At 42.5% G+C, this 12,764-nt stretch overlaps 1 protein-coding gene across 1 annotated transcript; it reads right to left on the reverse strand.

The window, feature by feature from the left end:
- Positions 1 to 227: 227 nt before the first annotated feature.
- Positions 228 to 10,473, reverse strand: LOC124673115. Its single transcript, XM_047209242.1, has 4 exons — positions 10,131 to 10,473; positions 1,733 to 2,016; positions 1,414 to 1,644; positions 228 to 268 (listed from the first exon to the last, which is right to left on the reverse strand). Exons 1-3 carry the CDS (start codon positions 10,471 to 10,473, stop codon positions 1,453 to 1,455), a joined length of 819 nt encoding a protein of 272 aa, XP_047065198.1. The 3' UTR covers positions 228 to 268; positions 1,414 to 1,452.
- Between the last annotated feature and the right edge of the window lie 2,291 nt (positions 10,474 to 12,764).

Genomic DNA, 12,764 nt, shown 5'->3' on the forward strand with positions numbered 1-12,764 from the left:
ATGGCAGACCCGATAACCAAACAATAGCTGTAGGTGGTTGGTGGAGGCAATATAGGCTGCTTGAGGTAACAAGTGGAAGGGACACGTGACAAGAACGCAACTTAAAGCTAGCATGAGGAAGAAGGCAAAATAAAATAGGTGAGCGACTTCTGCAGGGGCAGAAGTATAGGGGAAAATGCTTGCCTGTTAAAGCTTGCTGAGGGACATCCGGAGAACTTGTCGTATCTCACCACACCACTTCGCGATCCTATCCAGGAAGAAGCAAATGCTGGAACACACAACGCATGCAAGTCTTACTATTACGGATAAAGGAAGATCCAGCATGATCAGGATGATATGCATGACATGGCAATTATGATGCTATGCAACTTATCCAATTTAATCGGAGTCAGCACCCCGGACAAGCAAATTAGGTTTGGAGTTGCATGTTCTACCGACAAAGTTAAGTGTTAATTAGCATGGCATATCATGGCAGGGGTGAGCTACTTCAATATTAAACGAAGCGGAAAACCTTATCCGGTAATTCCAAAATACTCCGCATTTAATTATTAGGTGTGATGCAAACTAACGCAACGCTACATGATGCAAGCATGTATATGAATGACATAATATTAATCCTCACATTTTCTGATCAACTTTTATATATAAAACATTTTATTATGAGTTACCGTTTGAGAAATATAGAGTTTGCAAGATTAAAACATTTGCAGCAATTGGAAAGATAGATGAAGGCATGAAGGGTGGATTTAATCCTCCAATGTGTATCTGACCCCGAGTCTGGGGTTGGTTCTGGCTTCAAAAGATACAGAAACATAGACATATTTGTACAGGAATTGTTAACTGAATTTTAATAGAGGTGTTATCTGAACTGAAGACCAACGACGGAAGAGGGGCATTTTGCTGTCCCTGAGATTTGATCTGGTTCTGCTGGGAAGTGGATCATGCAACTTGATACTGGAGCTGACCAAAGATTGTTATTAAACTGAGGGTGTCATACAAATTTGACTAGACAGGATGTGCGATAGCTAGCTAGCAAGCAGGCTAGCAGGTGGATGGTAGACGCTAGCTAGCAGGCTGGTTTCTGATATTGATTAGGAAGGCTCACGAGACATTTTGATGCATCTCTAGGCACAAGATCTGAACAGAAACAGAGAACAAAAAGGTGGATTTATTTGGTGGCTGCAGCGATGGAACATGGTTCTGCTGTGCCGACTAAATCGGAGCAAGGCGTGCATGTTTAACATCCAGGAACGGCAGCGACTTTGGCCTGCTCAGAAGGCCGACTAAACTGACGAAACTGAACTGCAAGGGGACGCGCACGACGGCGGGAAAACCCGGCGACGTCGACCACGATTGGGCGGCGCACGGTGATGGAAACGAGCAGGGGAAGGCTGGGACGGAGATGGTGCTCACCCTGGAAGTTCGACGGTGAAGCGAACGGCTCGGGGGCGCTCAACGACGCGTGGAGAGGACGACGAACTTGACCGCAAGTCCTGTGGCGGATGCGGTGGTCGGGGACAGGGACGATGAAGGAGAGCTCGAGCGGCTTGGGGACGAGAAGCGCTCGATGTGGAAGTCCATGGGGAGCCAGAAACGGGCGGAGGTTTGGCCGGATGGCAGACGGAGCGGGCCGGCGACGAGGACCTGCGGAGGTGAGCGACCGCGAAAGTCGGTAATCCGAAAGGGAGCACGAAGGAGAAGAAGGGGAGGTCCGGGAGAACGAGTAGACTACCAGGATCATGGAGCCGTGCTCAGAAGCGTCGAAGGAGTCGCGGAACCGCCGGAGTCGATGAAGTACGCCGCCAGTAGGAGGGGATGTCGAGGACGAGTTCGTCGCATACGTGTGCTCTCGGATCAATTCCTCGCGCAGAGATGGAGAGGACGATGACGCGGACCGCCGGGTTGCAGCAGCTTGGCGGCGGGTGCTGAGGAACGGCAGCGCGAGGCGGACCTTGTGGCGATGGTTCTCCCTTGTTTCTGAATTTTTTCTGAAACCCTTGTCCGTGTCTGTGTTGGCTTGGAAGAAGGGAAAGAAATACAAAGTGGAAAAGGATGGAGAGGAGGGCGTGATGCGTGTGGCTGTGCTTAAAGCAGATCAAGGGAAGTGGTTGGCATGTAAGAGTTCACGCATCCTGCATGACTCATCCAGGAATACAAGAAAGATGTTGAGATATTGGACTGTAGGAAGTTGAGCTGCTTTAGGCTTCTTGGTGATGTCCTTTCTTCAGATTTGCTTCTCGACCAAAGAAGAAAAAGAGAAAGAGTTTGAAAAAGATTTGAAAGATTTATTTTATTCTAACAATTTTGCAAATATTTATAAATAATTTGTATATGGTTTTCTTTGAAAATAAGAAGAGAGTTGGAGGTTTTATTAAACCATATGAGAGAGAAAATAAAATAATTAGGGTTTATAAAAATAAATTTTATTTTGTTAAAATCATGGATGATATGATGCATATGCCATGATGATGCATAAAATAAAAAGAACAAGCAATTCTAATATGGGGATTTTCCTGGGCCGCTACAACAAAGTACATAGACCGCTATCCAGCATGCATCTATGCCTAAAAAGTCCACCTTCAGGTTATCATCCGAACCCCTTCCAGTATTAAGTTGAAAACAACAGACAATTGCATTAAGTATGGTGCGTAATGTAATCAATAACTACATCCTCTGGACATAGCATCAATGTTTTATCCCTAGTGGCAACAACACATCCATAATCTTAGAGGTTTCTCTCACTCCCCAGATTCACGGAGACATGAACCCACTATCGAGCATAAATACTCCCTCTTGGAGTTACTAGCATCAACTTGGCCGAGCCTCTACTAATAACGGAGAGCATGCAAGATCATAAACAACACATAGGTATAAATTGATAATCAACATAACATAGTATTCTCTATTCATCGGATCCCAACAAACACAACATATAGCATTACAGATAGATGATCTTGATCATGTTCGGCAGCTCACAAGATCCGACAATGAAGCATAATGAGGAGAAGACAACCATCTAGCTACTGCTATGGACCCATAGTCCAGGGGTGAACTACTCACTCATCACTCCGGAGGCGACCATGGCGGTGTAGAGTCCTCCCGGAGATGATTCCCTCTCCAGCGAGGTGCCGGAGGCGATCTCCCGAATCCCCGAGATGGGATTGGCGGCAGCGGCGTCTCTCGGAAGGTTTTCCGTATCGTGGCTCTCGGTACTGGGGGTTTCGCGACGAAGGCTATTTGTAGGCGGAAGGGCAGGTCAGGGGGCCACACGAGGGGCCCAGAAGACAGGTCGGCGCGGCCAAGGCTTGGGCCGCGCCGCCCTACCATATGGCCGCCTCGTGGCCCCACTTCGTTGACTCTTCGGTCTTCTGGAAGCTTTGTGTGAAAATAGGCCCTTGGGCGTTGATTTCGTCCAATTCCGAGAATATTTCCTTACTAGGATTTATGAAACCAAAAACAGCAAGAACAAAGAATCGGCTCTTCGGCATCTTGTTAATAGGTTAGTTCCGAAAAATGCATAAATATGACATAAAGTATGCATAAAACATGTAGATATCATCAATAATGTGGCATGGAACATAAGAAATTATCGATACGCTCGGAGACGTATCGGCATCCCCAAGCTTAGTTTCGCTCGTCCCGAGCGTGTAAACGATAACAAAGATAATTTCTGGAGTGACATGCCATCATAACCTTGATGATACTATTGTAAGCATATGTAATGAATGCAGCGATCCAAACAATGTAAATGACATGAGTAAACAAATGAATCATATAGCAAAGACTTTTCATGAATAGTACTTCAAGACAAGTATCAATAAGTCTTGCATAAGAGTTAACTCATAAAGCAATAATTCAAAGTAAAGGTATTGAAGCAACACAGGAAGATGAAGTTTCAGCGGTTGCTTTCAACTTATAACATGTATATCTCATGGATATTGTCAATGTAAAGTAATATAACAAGTGCAATATGCAAGTATGTAGGAATCAATGCACAGTTCACACAAGTGTTTGCTTCTTGAGGTGGAGAGAGATAGGTGAACTGACTCAACATAAAAGTAAAAAGAATGGTCCTTCAAAGAGGAAAGCATCGATTGCTATATTTGTTCTAGAGCTTTGATTTTGCAAACATACAGAGAGCATAAAAGTAAAATTTTGAGAGGTGTTTGTTGTTGTCAACGAATGGTAGTGGGCATTCTAACCCCCTTGCCAGACAAACCTTCAAAGAGCGGCTCCCATTTTATTTTTATTTTTGTGTGGCACTCCTTCCAACCTTTCTTTCACAAACCATGGCTAACCGAATCCTTCGGGTGCCTGCCAACAATCTCATACCATGAAGGAGTGACTTTTTATTTTAGTTTTATTATGATGACACTCCTCCCCACCTTTGCTTTCTCAAGCCATGGCTAACCGAATCCTTCGGGTGCCGTCCAACAATCACATACCATGGAGGAGTGTCTATTTTTATTAATTAATTTGGGACTGGGAATCCCATTGCCAGCTCTTTTTGCAAAATTATTGGATAAGCGGATGAAGCCACTAGTCCATTGGTGAAAGTTGCCCAACAAGATTGAAAGATAAACATCACATACTTCCTCATGAGCTATAAAACATCGAAACAAATCAGAGGTAATGAATTTTGAATTGTTTAAAGGTAGCACTCAAGCAATTTACTTTGGAATGGCGGAGAAATACCATGTAGTAGGTAGGTATGGTGGACACAAATGGCATAGTGGTTGGCTCAAGTATTTTGGATGCATGAGAAGTATTCCCTCTCGATACAAGGTTTAGGCTAGCAAGGCTATTTGAAACAAACACAAGGATGAAGCGGTGCAGCAAAACTCACATAAAAGACATATTGTAAACATTATAAGACTCTACACCGTCTTCCTTGTTGTTCAAACTCAATACTAGAAATTATCTAGACCTTAGAGAGACCAATTATGCAAACCAAATTTTAGCATGCTCAATGTATTTCTTCATTAATGGGTGCAAAGTATATGATGCAAGAGCTTAATCATGAGCACAACAATTGCCAAGTATCACATTATCCAAGACATTTTAGCAAATTACTACATGTATCATTTTCCAATTTCAACCATATAACAATTTAACGAAGAAGAAACTTTCGCCATGAATATTATGAGTAAAGCCTAAGGACATACTTGTCCATATGCAACAGCGGAGCGTGTCTCTCTCCCACACAATGAATGCTAGGATCCATTTTATTCAAACAGAACAAAAACAAAAACGAACCGACGCTCCAAGCAAAGCACATAAGATGTGACGGAATAAAAATATAGTTTCAGGGGAAGAACCTGATAATGTTGTCGATGAAGAAGGGGATGCCTTGGGCATAGCCAAGCTTAGACGCTTGAGTCTTCTTGATATATGCAGGGGTGAACCACCGGGGCATCCCCAAGCTTAGAGCTTTCACTCTCCTTGATCATGTTGTATCATCTCCCTCTCTTGATCCTTGAAAACTTCCTCCACACCAAACTCAAAACAACTCATTAGAGAGTTAGTGCACAATCAAAATATACATGTTCAGAGGTGACATAATCATTCTTAACACTTCTGGACATTGCACAAAGCTACTGAAAGTCAATGGAATCGAAAAATCCATCGAACATATCAAAACAGGCAATGCGAAATTAAAGGCAGAATCTGTCAAAACAGAACAGTTCGTAATGACGAATTTTATTGAGGCACCAGACTTGCTCAAATTAAAATGCTCAAATTGAATGAAAGTTGCGTACATATCTGAGGATCACTCACGTTAATTGGCATAATTTTCTGAGTTACCTACAGAGAATTTTGCCCAGATTCGTGACAGCAAAGAAATCTGTTTCTGCGCAGTAATTCAAATCTAGTATGAACCTTATTATCAACGACTTTACTTGGCACAACAATGCACAAAACTAAGATAAGGAGAGGTTGCTACAGTAGTAAACAGCTTCCAAGACTCAGAATAAAAACAAAGGCACTGTAGTAAAAACATGGGTTGTCTCCCATAAGCGCTTTTCTTTAACGCCTTTCAGCTAGGCGCAGAAAGTGTATATCAAGTATTGTCAAGAGACGAAGTGTCAACATCATAATTTGTTCTAATGATAGAATCAAAAGGTAACTTCATTCTCTTTCTAGGGAAGTGTTCCATACCTTTCTTGAGAGGAAATTGATATTTAATATTACCTTCCTTCATGTCAATAATAGCACCAACAGTTCGAAGAAAAGGTCTTCCCAATATGATGGGACAAGATGCATTGTATTCAATATCCAAGACAACAAAATCAACGGGGACAAGGTTATTGTTAACGGTAATGCAAACATTATCAACTTTCCCCAAAGGTTTCTTTGTAGAATGATCAGCAAGATTAACATCCAAATAACAATTTTTCAATGGTGGCAAGTCAAGCATATTATAAATTTTCTTAGGCATAACAGAAATACTTGCACCAAGATCACATAAAGCATTACAATCAAAGTCATTGACCTTCATCTTAATGATGGGCTCCCAACCATCTTCGAGCTTCCTAGGAATAGAAGCTTCGCGTTCTAGTTTCTCTTCTCTAGCTTTTATGAGAGCATTTGTAATATGTTTCGTGAAAGCCAAATTTATAGCACTAGCATTAGGACTTTTAGCAAGTTTTTGTAAGAACTTTATAACTTCAGAGATGTGGCAATCATCAAAATTCAAACCATTATAATCTAAAGCAATGGGATCATCATCCCCAATGTTGGAAAAAATTTCAGCAGTTTTATCACAGGCAGTTTCAGCAGTTTTAGCAGTTTCGGGTAGTTTTTCGCGCTTTGCATTAGAAGTGGAAACATTGCTAACACCAATTCTTTTACCATTATTAGTAGGAGGTGTAGCAACATGTGTAGCATTAGCATTACTAGTGGTGGTAATAGTCCAAATTTTAGCTATATTATCTTCTTTTTCATTTTCCTCTCTTTCCCACCTAGCACGCAATTCGGCCATCAATCTTATATTCTCATTAATTCTAACTTGGATGGCATTTGCTGTAGTAACAATTTTATTATTATGATTCTCATGAGGCATAACTTTCGATTTTAAAAGATCAACATCAGCAGCAAGACTATCGACTTTAGAAGCAAGTATATCAATTTCCCCAAGCTTTTCTTCAACAGATTTGTTAAAAGCAGTTTGTGTACTAATAAATTCTTTAAGCATGGCTTCAAGTCCAGGGGGTGTGTTCCTATTATTGTTTTAAGAATTCCCATAAGAATTACCATAGCCGTTGCCATTATTATAAGGATATGGCCTATAGTTGTTACTAGAATTGTTCCGATAAGCATTGTTGTTGAAATTATTATTTTTAATGAAGTTTACATCAACAGGTTCTTCTTGAGCAACTAATGAAGCTAACGGAACATTATTAGGATCAATATTTGTCCTATGATTCACAAGTATAGATATAATAGCATCAATCTTATCACTCAAGGAGGAGGTTTCTTCGACAGAATTTACCTTCTTACCTTGTGGAGCTCTTTCCGTGTGCCATTCAGAGTAATTAATCATCATATTATCAAGAAGCTTTGTTGCTTCACCAAGAGTGATGGACATAAAGGTACCTCCAGCAGCTGAATCCAATAGGTTCCGCGAAGAAAAATTCAGTCCTGCATAAAAGGTTTGGATGATCATCCAAGTAGTCAGTCCATGGGTTGGGCAATTTTTAACCAAGGATTTCATTTTTTCCCATGCTTGTGCAACATGCTCATTATCCAATTGTTTAAAATTCATTATGCTACTCCTCAAAATATAATTTTAGCAGGGGGATAATATCTACCAATAAAAGCATCCTTGTCCATGAATCAATACTATTCTTAGGCAGAGATAGCAACCAATCTTTAGCTCTTCCTCTTAATGAGAAAGGGAACAATTTTAATTTTATAATGTCACCATCTACATCTTTATACTTTTGCATTTCACATAGTTCAACAAAATTATTAAGATGGGCAGCAGCATCATCAGAACTAACACTAGAAAATTGCTCTCGCATAACAAGATTCAGTAAAGCAGGTTTAATTTCAAAGAATTCTACTGTAGTAGCAGGTGGAGCAATAGGTGTGCATAAGAAATCATTATTATTTGTGGTTGTGAAGTCACACAACTTAGTATTTTCAGGAGTACCCATTTTAGCAACAATAAATAAAGCAAACTAGATAAAGTAAATGCAAGTAACTAATTTTTTGGTGTTTTTGTTATAGAGTGCAAATGAGACGGTAAATAAAGTAAAGCTAGCAACTAATTTTTTTGTATTTTGATATAATGCAGCAAATGAAGTAGTAAATAAAATAAAGCAAGACAAAAATAAAGTAAAGATATTACGATGTGGAGACTCCCCTTGCAGCGTGTCTTGATCTCCCCGGCAACGGCTCCTGAAAATAGTCTTGATACGCGTACAGCACGCGTCCGTTGGGAACCCCAAGAGGAAGGTGTGATGCGTACAGCGGCAAGTTTTCCCTCAGTATGAAACCAAGGTTTAATCGAACCAGTAGGAGCCAAGAAGCACGTTGAAGGTTGATGGCGGCGAGATGTAGTGCGGCGCAACACCAGGGATTCCGGCGCCAACGTGGAACCTCGCACAACACAAACCAAGTACTTTGCCCCAACGAAACAAGTGAGGTTGTCAATCTCACCGGCTTGCTGTAACAAAGGATTAGATGTATAGTGTGGATGATGATTGTTTGCAGAAAACAGATGAGAACAGCTTGCGAGAGATTGTATTTCAGATGTAAAGAATGGACCGGGGTCCACAGTTCACTAGTGGTGTCTCTCCCATAAGATAAATAGCATGTTGGGTGAACAAATTACGGTTGGGCAATTGACAAATAGAGAGGGCATGACCATGCACATACATGATATGATGAGTATTGTGAGATTTAATTGGGCATTACGACAAAGTACATAGACCGCTATCCAAGCATGCATCTATGCCTAAAAAGTCCACCTTCAAGGTTATCATCCGAACCCCTTCCAAGTATTAAGTTGAAAACAACGGACAATTGCATTAAGTATGGTGCGTAATGTAATCAATAACTACATCCTCGGACATAGCATCAATGTTTTATCCCTAGTGGCAACAAGTACATCCATAATCTTAGAGGTTTCTCTCACTCCCCGATTCACGGAGACATGAACCCACTATCGAGCATAAATACTCCCTCTTGGAGTTACTAGCATCAACTTGGCCGGAGCCTCTACTAATAACGGAGAGCATGCAAGATCATAAACAACACATAGGTATAAATTGATAATCAACATAACATAGTATTCTCTATTCATCGGATCCCAACAAACACAACATATAGCATTACAGTATAGATGATCTTGATCATGTTCGGCAGCTCACAAGATCCGACAATGAAGCATAATGAGGAGAAGACAACCATCTAGCTACTGCTATGGACCCATAGTCCAGGGGTGAACTACTCACTCATCACTCCGGAGGCGACCATGGTGGTGTAGAATCCTCCGGGAGATGATTCCCCTCTCCGGCAGGGTGCCGGAGGCGATCTCCTGAATCCCCCGAGATGGGATTGGCGACGGCGGCGTCTCTGGAAGGTTTTCCGTATCGTGGCTCTCGGTACTGGGGGTTTCGCGACGAAGGCTATTTGTAGGCGGAAGGGCAGGTCAGTGGGCCACACGAGGGGCCCAGGAGACAGGTCGGCGCGGCCAAGGCTTGGGCCGCGCCGCCCTACCATCTGGCCGCCTCGTGGCCCCACTTCGTTGACTCTTCGGTCTTCTGGAAGCTTCGTGTGAAAATAGGCCCCTGGGCGTTGATTTCGTCCAATTTCGAGAATATTTCCTTACTAGGATTTATGAAACCAAAAACAGCAGAAAACAGCAACTGGCTCTTCGGCATCTTGTTAATAGGTTAGTTCCAGAAAATGCATAAATATGACATAAAGTATGCATAAAACATGTAGATATCATCAATAATGTGGCATGGAACATAAGAAATTATCGATACGTCGGAGACGTATCAGTCCCATGTTGGTCTTCATTAACTCGCTCTCTTTTCGGTCCAGTTTACAAAACACCGGAAAAGGCATAATATTAACATTGGCACCACCATCAACAAGCATACGACCAATTGGCATACCATCAATATGACCCCTGATGAATAATGGATTTAGATGCTGCTCGGGTCTCTCGGGCTTCTTAAATGTAGCATTCTTAGGACCGAGAATAAGTTCTGCGACCTCAGCCTCGGGTGCACGAAATTCAGCGGGCAATGCAAACACCATATTAACATCCATATCAACAGACACATCTTCACTACTTTCCGAACTGCCACTAGACATAGTGTCATATTCATTTGCTTTTATCTCCTCAATAATGCGCTCCTGCCATGACATCTCTGTCACCACACCCATATCAGCGACAATGTTGCCTACATCAGTAGTTTCCTCATTTGTGATTTCAGAATTTTTGTCAACAGCCATGTCATTTTTACTTTCTGAATTGTATCATCAACAGTATCATCCGTATTTTGATTTTCCTCCACCGCGAGGCGCTTCTCCCTCCAAGTCATCTTTGGAAATACCATCGGTCTTTCTCGGTTGAACATTTCATCGCGCTTCTTCGCAACTATCTCTTCTCTGATCTCTAATATTCGTAGTCGCTGCACCCGGCGTTTCTGAGTGTGTGAAAGTCCCGCCGGACACCAATGAGGTCCTGGTTTGGTTCCCGGCGCAACTGACATGATTTTGTTGCTTCTAAAATTTCCGGGCCTATAGTGACGCACATATGTTCTTGGAGCAAATGCAGTATTCTTGGCCGAAAAAATATTGCGCTGCTTGGATGGACCGCCAATCTCAAAATTCCTGCACCCCCTCGCGTACTCATTAGTGGAAATAGCAGCTGACTTACTAGAAGTGGTACGTGCACGAGGCTTCTCTGAACGTGCATGTACATTAGATGCATTGTTGCTCGTGCAATCACGTTTAGATCCATAATATGTAATACCATACTTTTGAACCAACTCTGACCACCGTTGATGTTGTTGTACACTACCACCACCCGGAGACACTTTCTCTTGTACCTCTGAACTGCAGCCCCGCGTGACCACAGCCGATCCAGACTTCATACTTGCAAACACATTGGACGATGCACCGAGCGTATTTGTACCAGTATCTTTATCTTGAACAGAACCACAAGAGCCTTTATCAACATCAGTTGTTTTTGGACTGGAAATCACCCCTTCAGCTGACTTAGGTTCACCAACTTTCTGAAGGAGATATGCCCAAGAGGCAATAATAAAAGTGGTTATTATATATCTTTATGTTTATGATAAATGTTTATATATCATGCTATAATTGTATTAACCGAAACATTAGTACATGTGTGATATGTAGACAACAAAGAGTCCCTAGTATGCATCTTAACTAGCTTGTTGATTAATAGATGATTAGTTTCATAATCATGAACATTGGATGTTATTAATAACAAGGTTATATCATTATATGAATGATGTAATGGACACACCCAATCAAGCATAGCATAAGATCACGTCATTGAATTATTTGCTATAAGCTTTCGATACATAGTTACCTATTCCTTATGACCATGAGATCATGTGTAAATCACTTATACCGGAAAGGTACTTTGATTACACCAAACACCACTGCGTAAATGGGTGGTTATAAAGGTGGGATTAAGTATCCGGAAAGTATGAGTTGAGGCATATGGATCAACAGTGGGATTTGTCCATCCCGATGACGGATAGATATACTCTGGGCCCTCTCGGTGGAATGTCGTCTAATGTCTTGCAAGCATATGAATAAGTTCATAAGAGACCACATACCACGGTACGAGTAAAGAGTACTTGTCGTGAGACGAGGTTGAACAAGGTATAGAGTGATACCGATGATCAAACCTCGGACAAGTAAAATATCGCGTGACAAAGGGAATTGGTATCGTATGTGAATGGTTCATTCGATCACCGAAGTCATCGTTGAATATGTGGGAGCCATTATGGATCTCCGGATCCCGCTATTGGTTACCGGTCGGAGTGAGTACTCAACCATGTCCGCATAGTTCGCGAACCGTAGGGTGACACACTTAAGGTTTGATGTTGAAATGGTAGAACTTGAATATGGAATGGAGTTCGAATATTTGTTCGGAGTCCCGGATGAGATCCCGGACATCACGAGGAGTTCCGGAATGGTCCGGAGAATAAGATTTATATATAGGAAGTCATATTCCAAGTTTGGAAATGACCCGGTGCATTTATGGCAGGTTCTAGAAGGTTCTAGAAAAGTCCGGAAGAAATCACCATGGAAAGTAGAGTCCCGGAGGGATTCCACCTTGCATGGCCAGCCAACCCTAAAGGGGAGGAGTCCAAGGTGGACTCCCCAACGGTGGCCGGCCAACCCCCCTCATGGAAGGGGGGAATCCCACCCCAAGTGGGATTCCCACCTTGGGTAGGTTTCCCTACACATGGAAGGTTTTTGGTTCGGGTCTTATTCGAAGACTTGTAGTCCAACACTTGGGGCTTCCACCTATATAATGAGGGGCATAGGAGAGGGGGCTGACCAACACAAGCCCATAGCTTTGCCGCACCCCTAGGTGGCCGGCCACCCCCTCTCCCAAACCCTAGCCGCCCCCTCTCTCCTCCTCTTCTCCCGCACGCTTAGCGAAGCTCCGCCGGAGATCTCCACCGCCACCGCCACCATGCCGTCGTGCTGCCGGATTCAAGGAGGAGCTACTACTTCCGCTGCCCGCTGGAACGGGG

Source organism: Lolium rigidum, chromosome 7, assembly GCF_022539505.1.
Source record: "Lolium rigidum isolate FL_2022 chromosome 7, APGP_CSIRO_Lrig_0.1, whole genome shotgun sequence".
NCBI lineage: Eukaryota > Viridiplantae > Streptophyta > Magnoliopsida > Poales > Poaceae > Lolium > Lolium rigidum.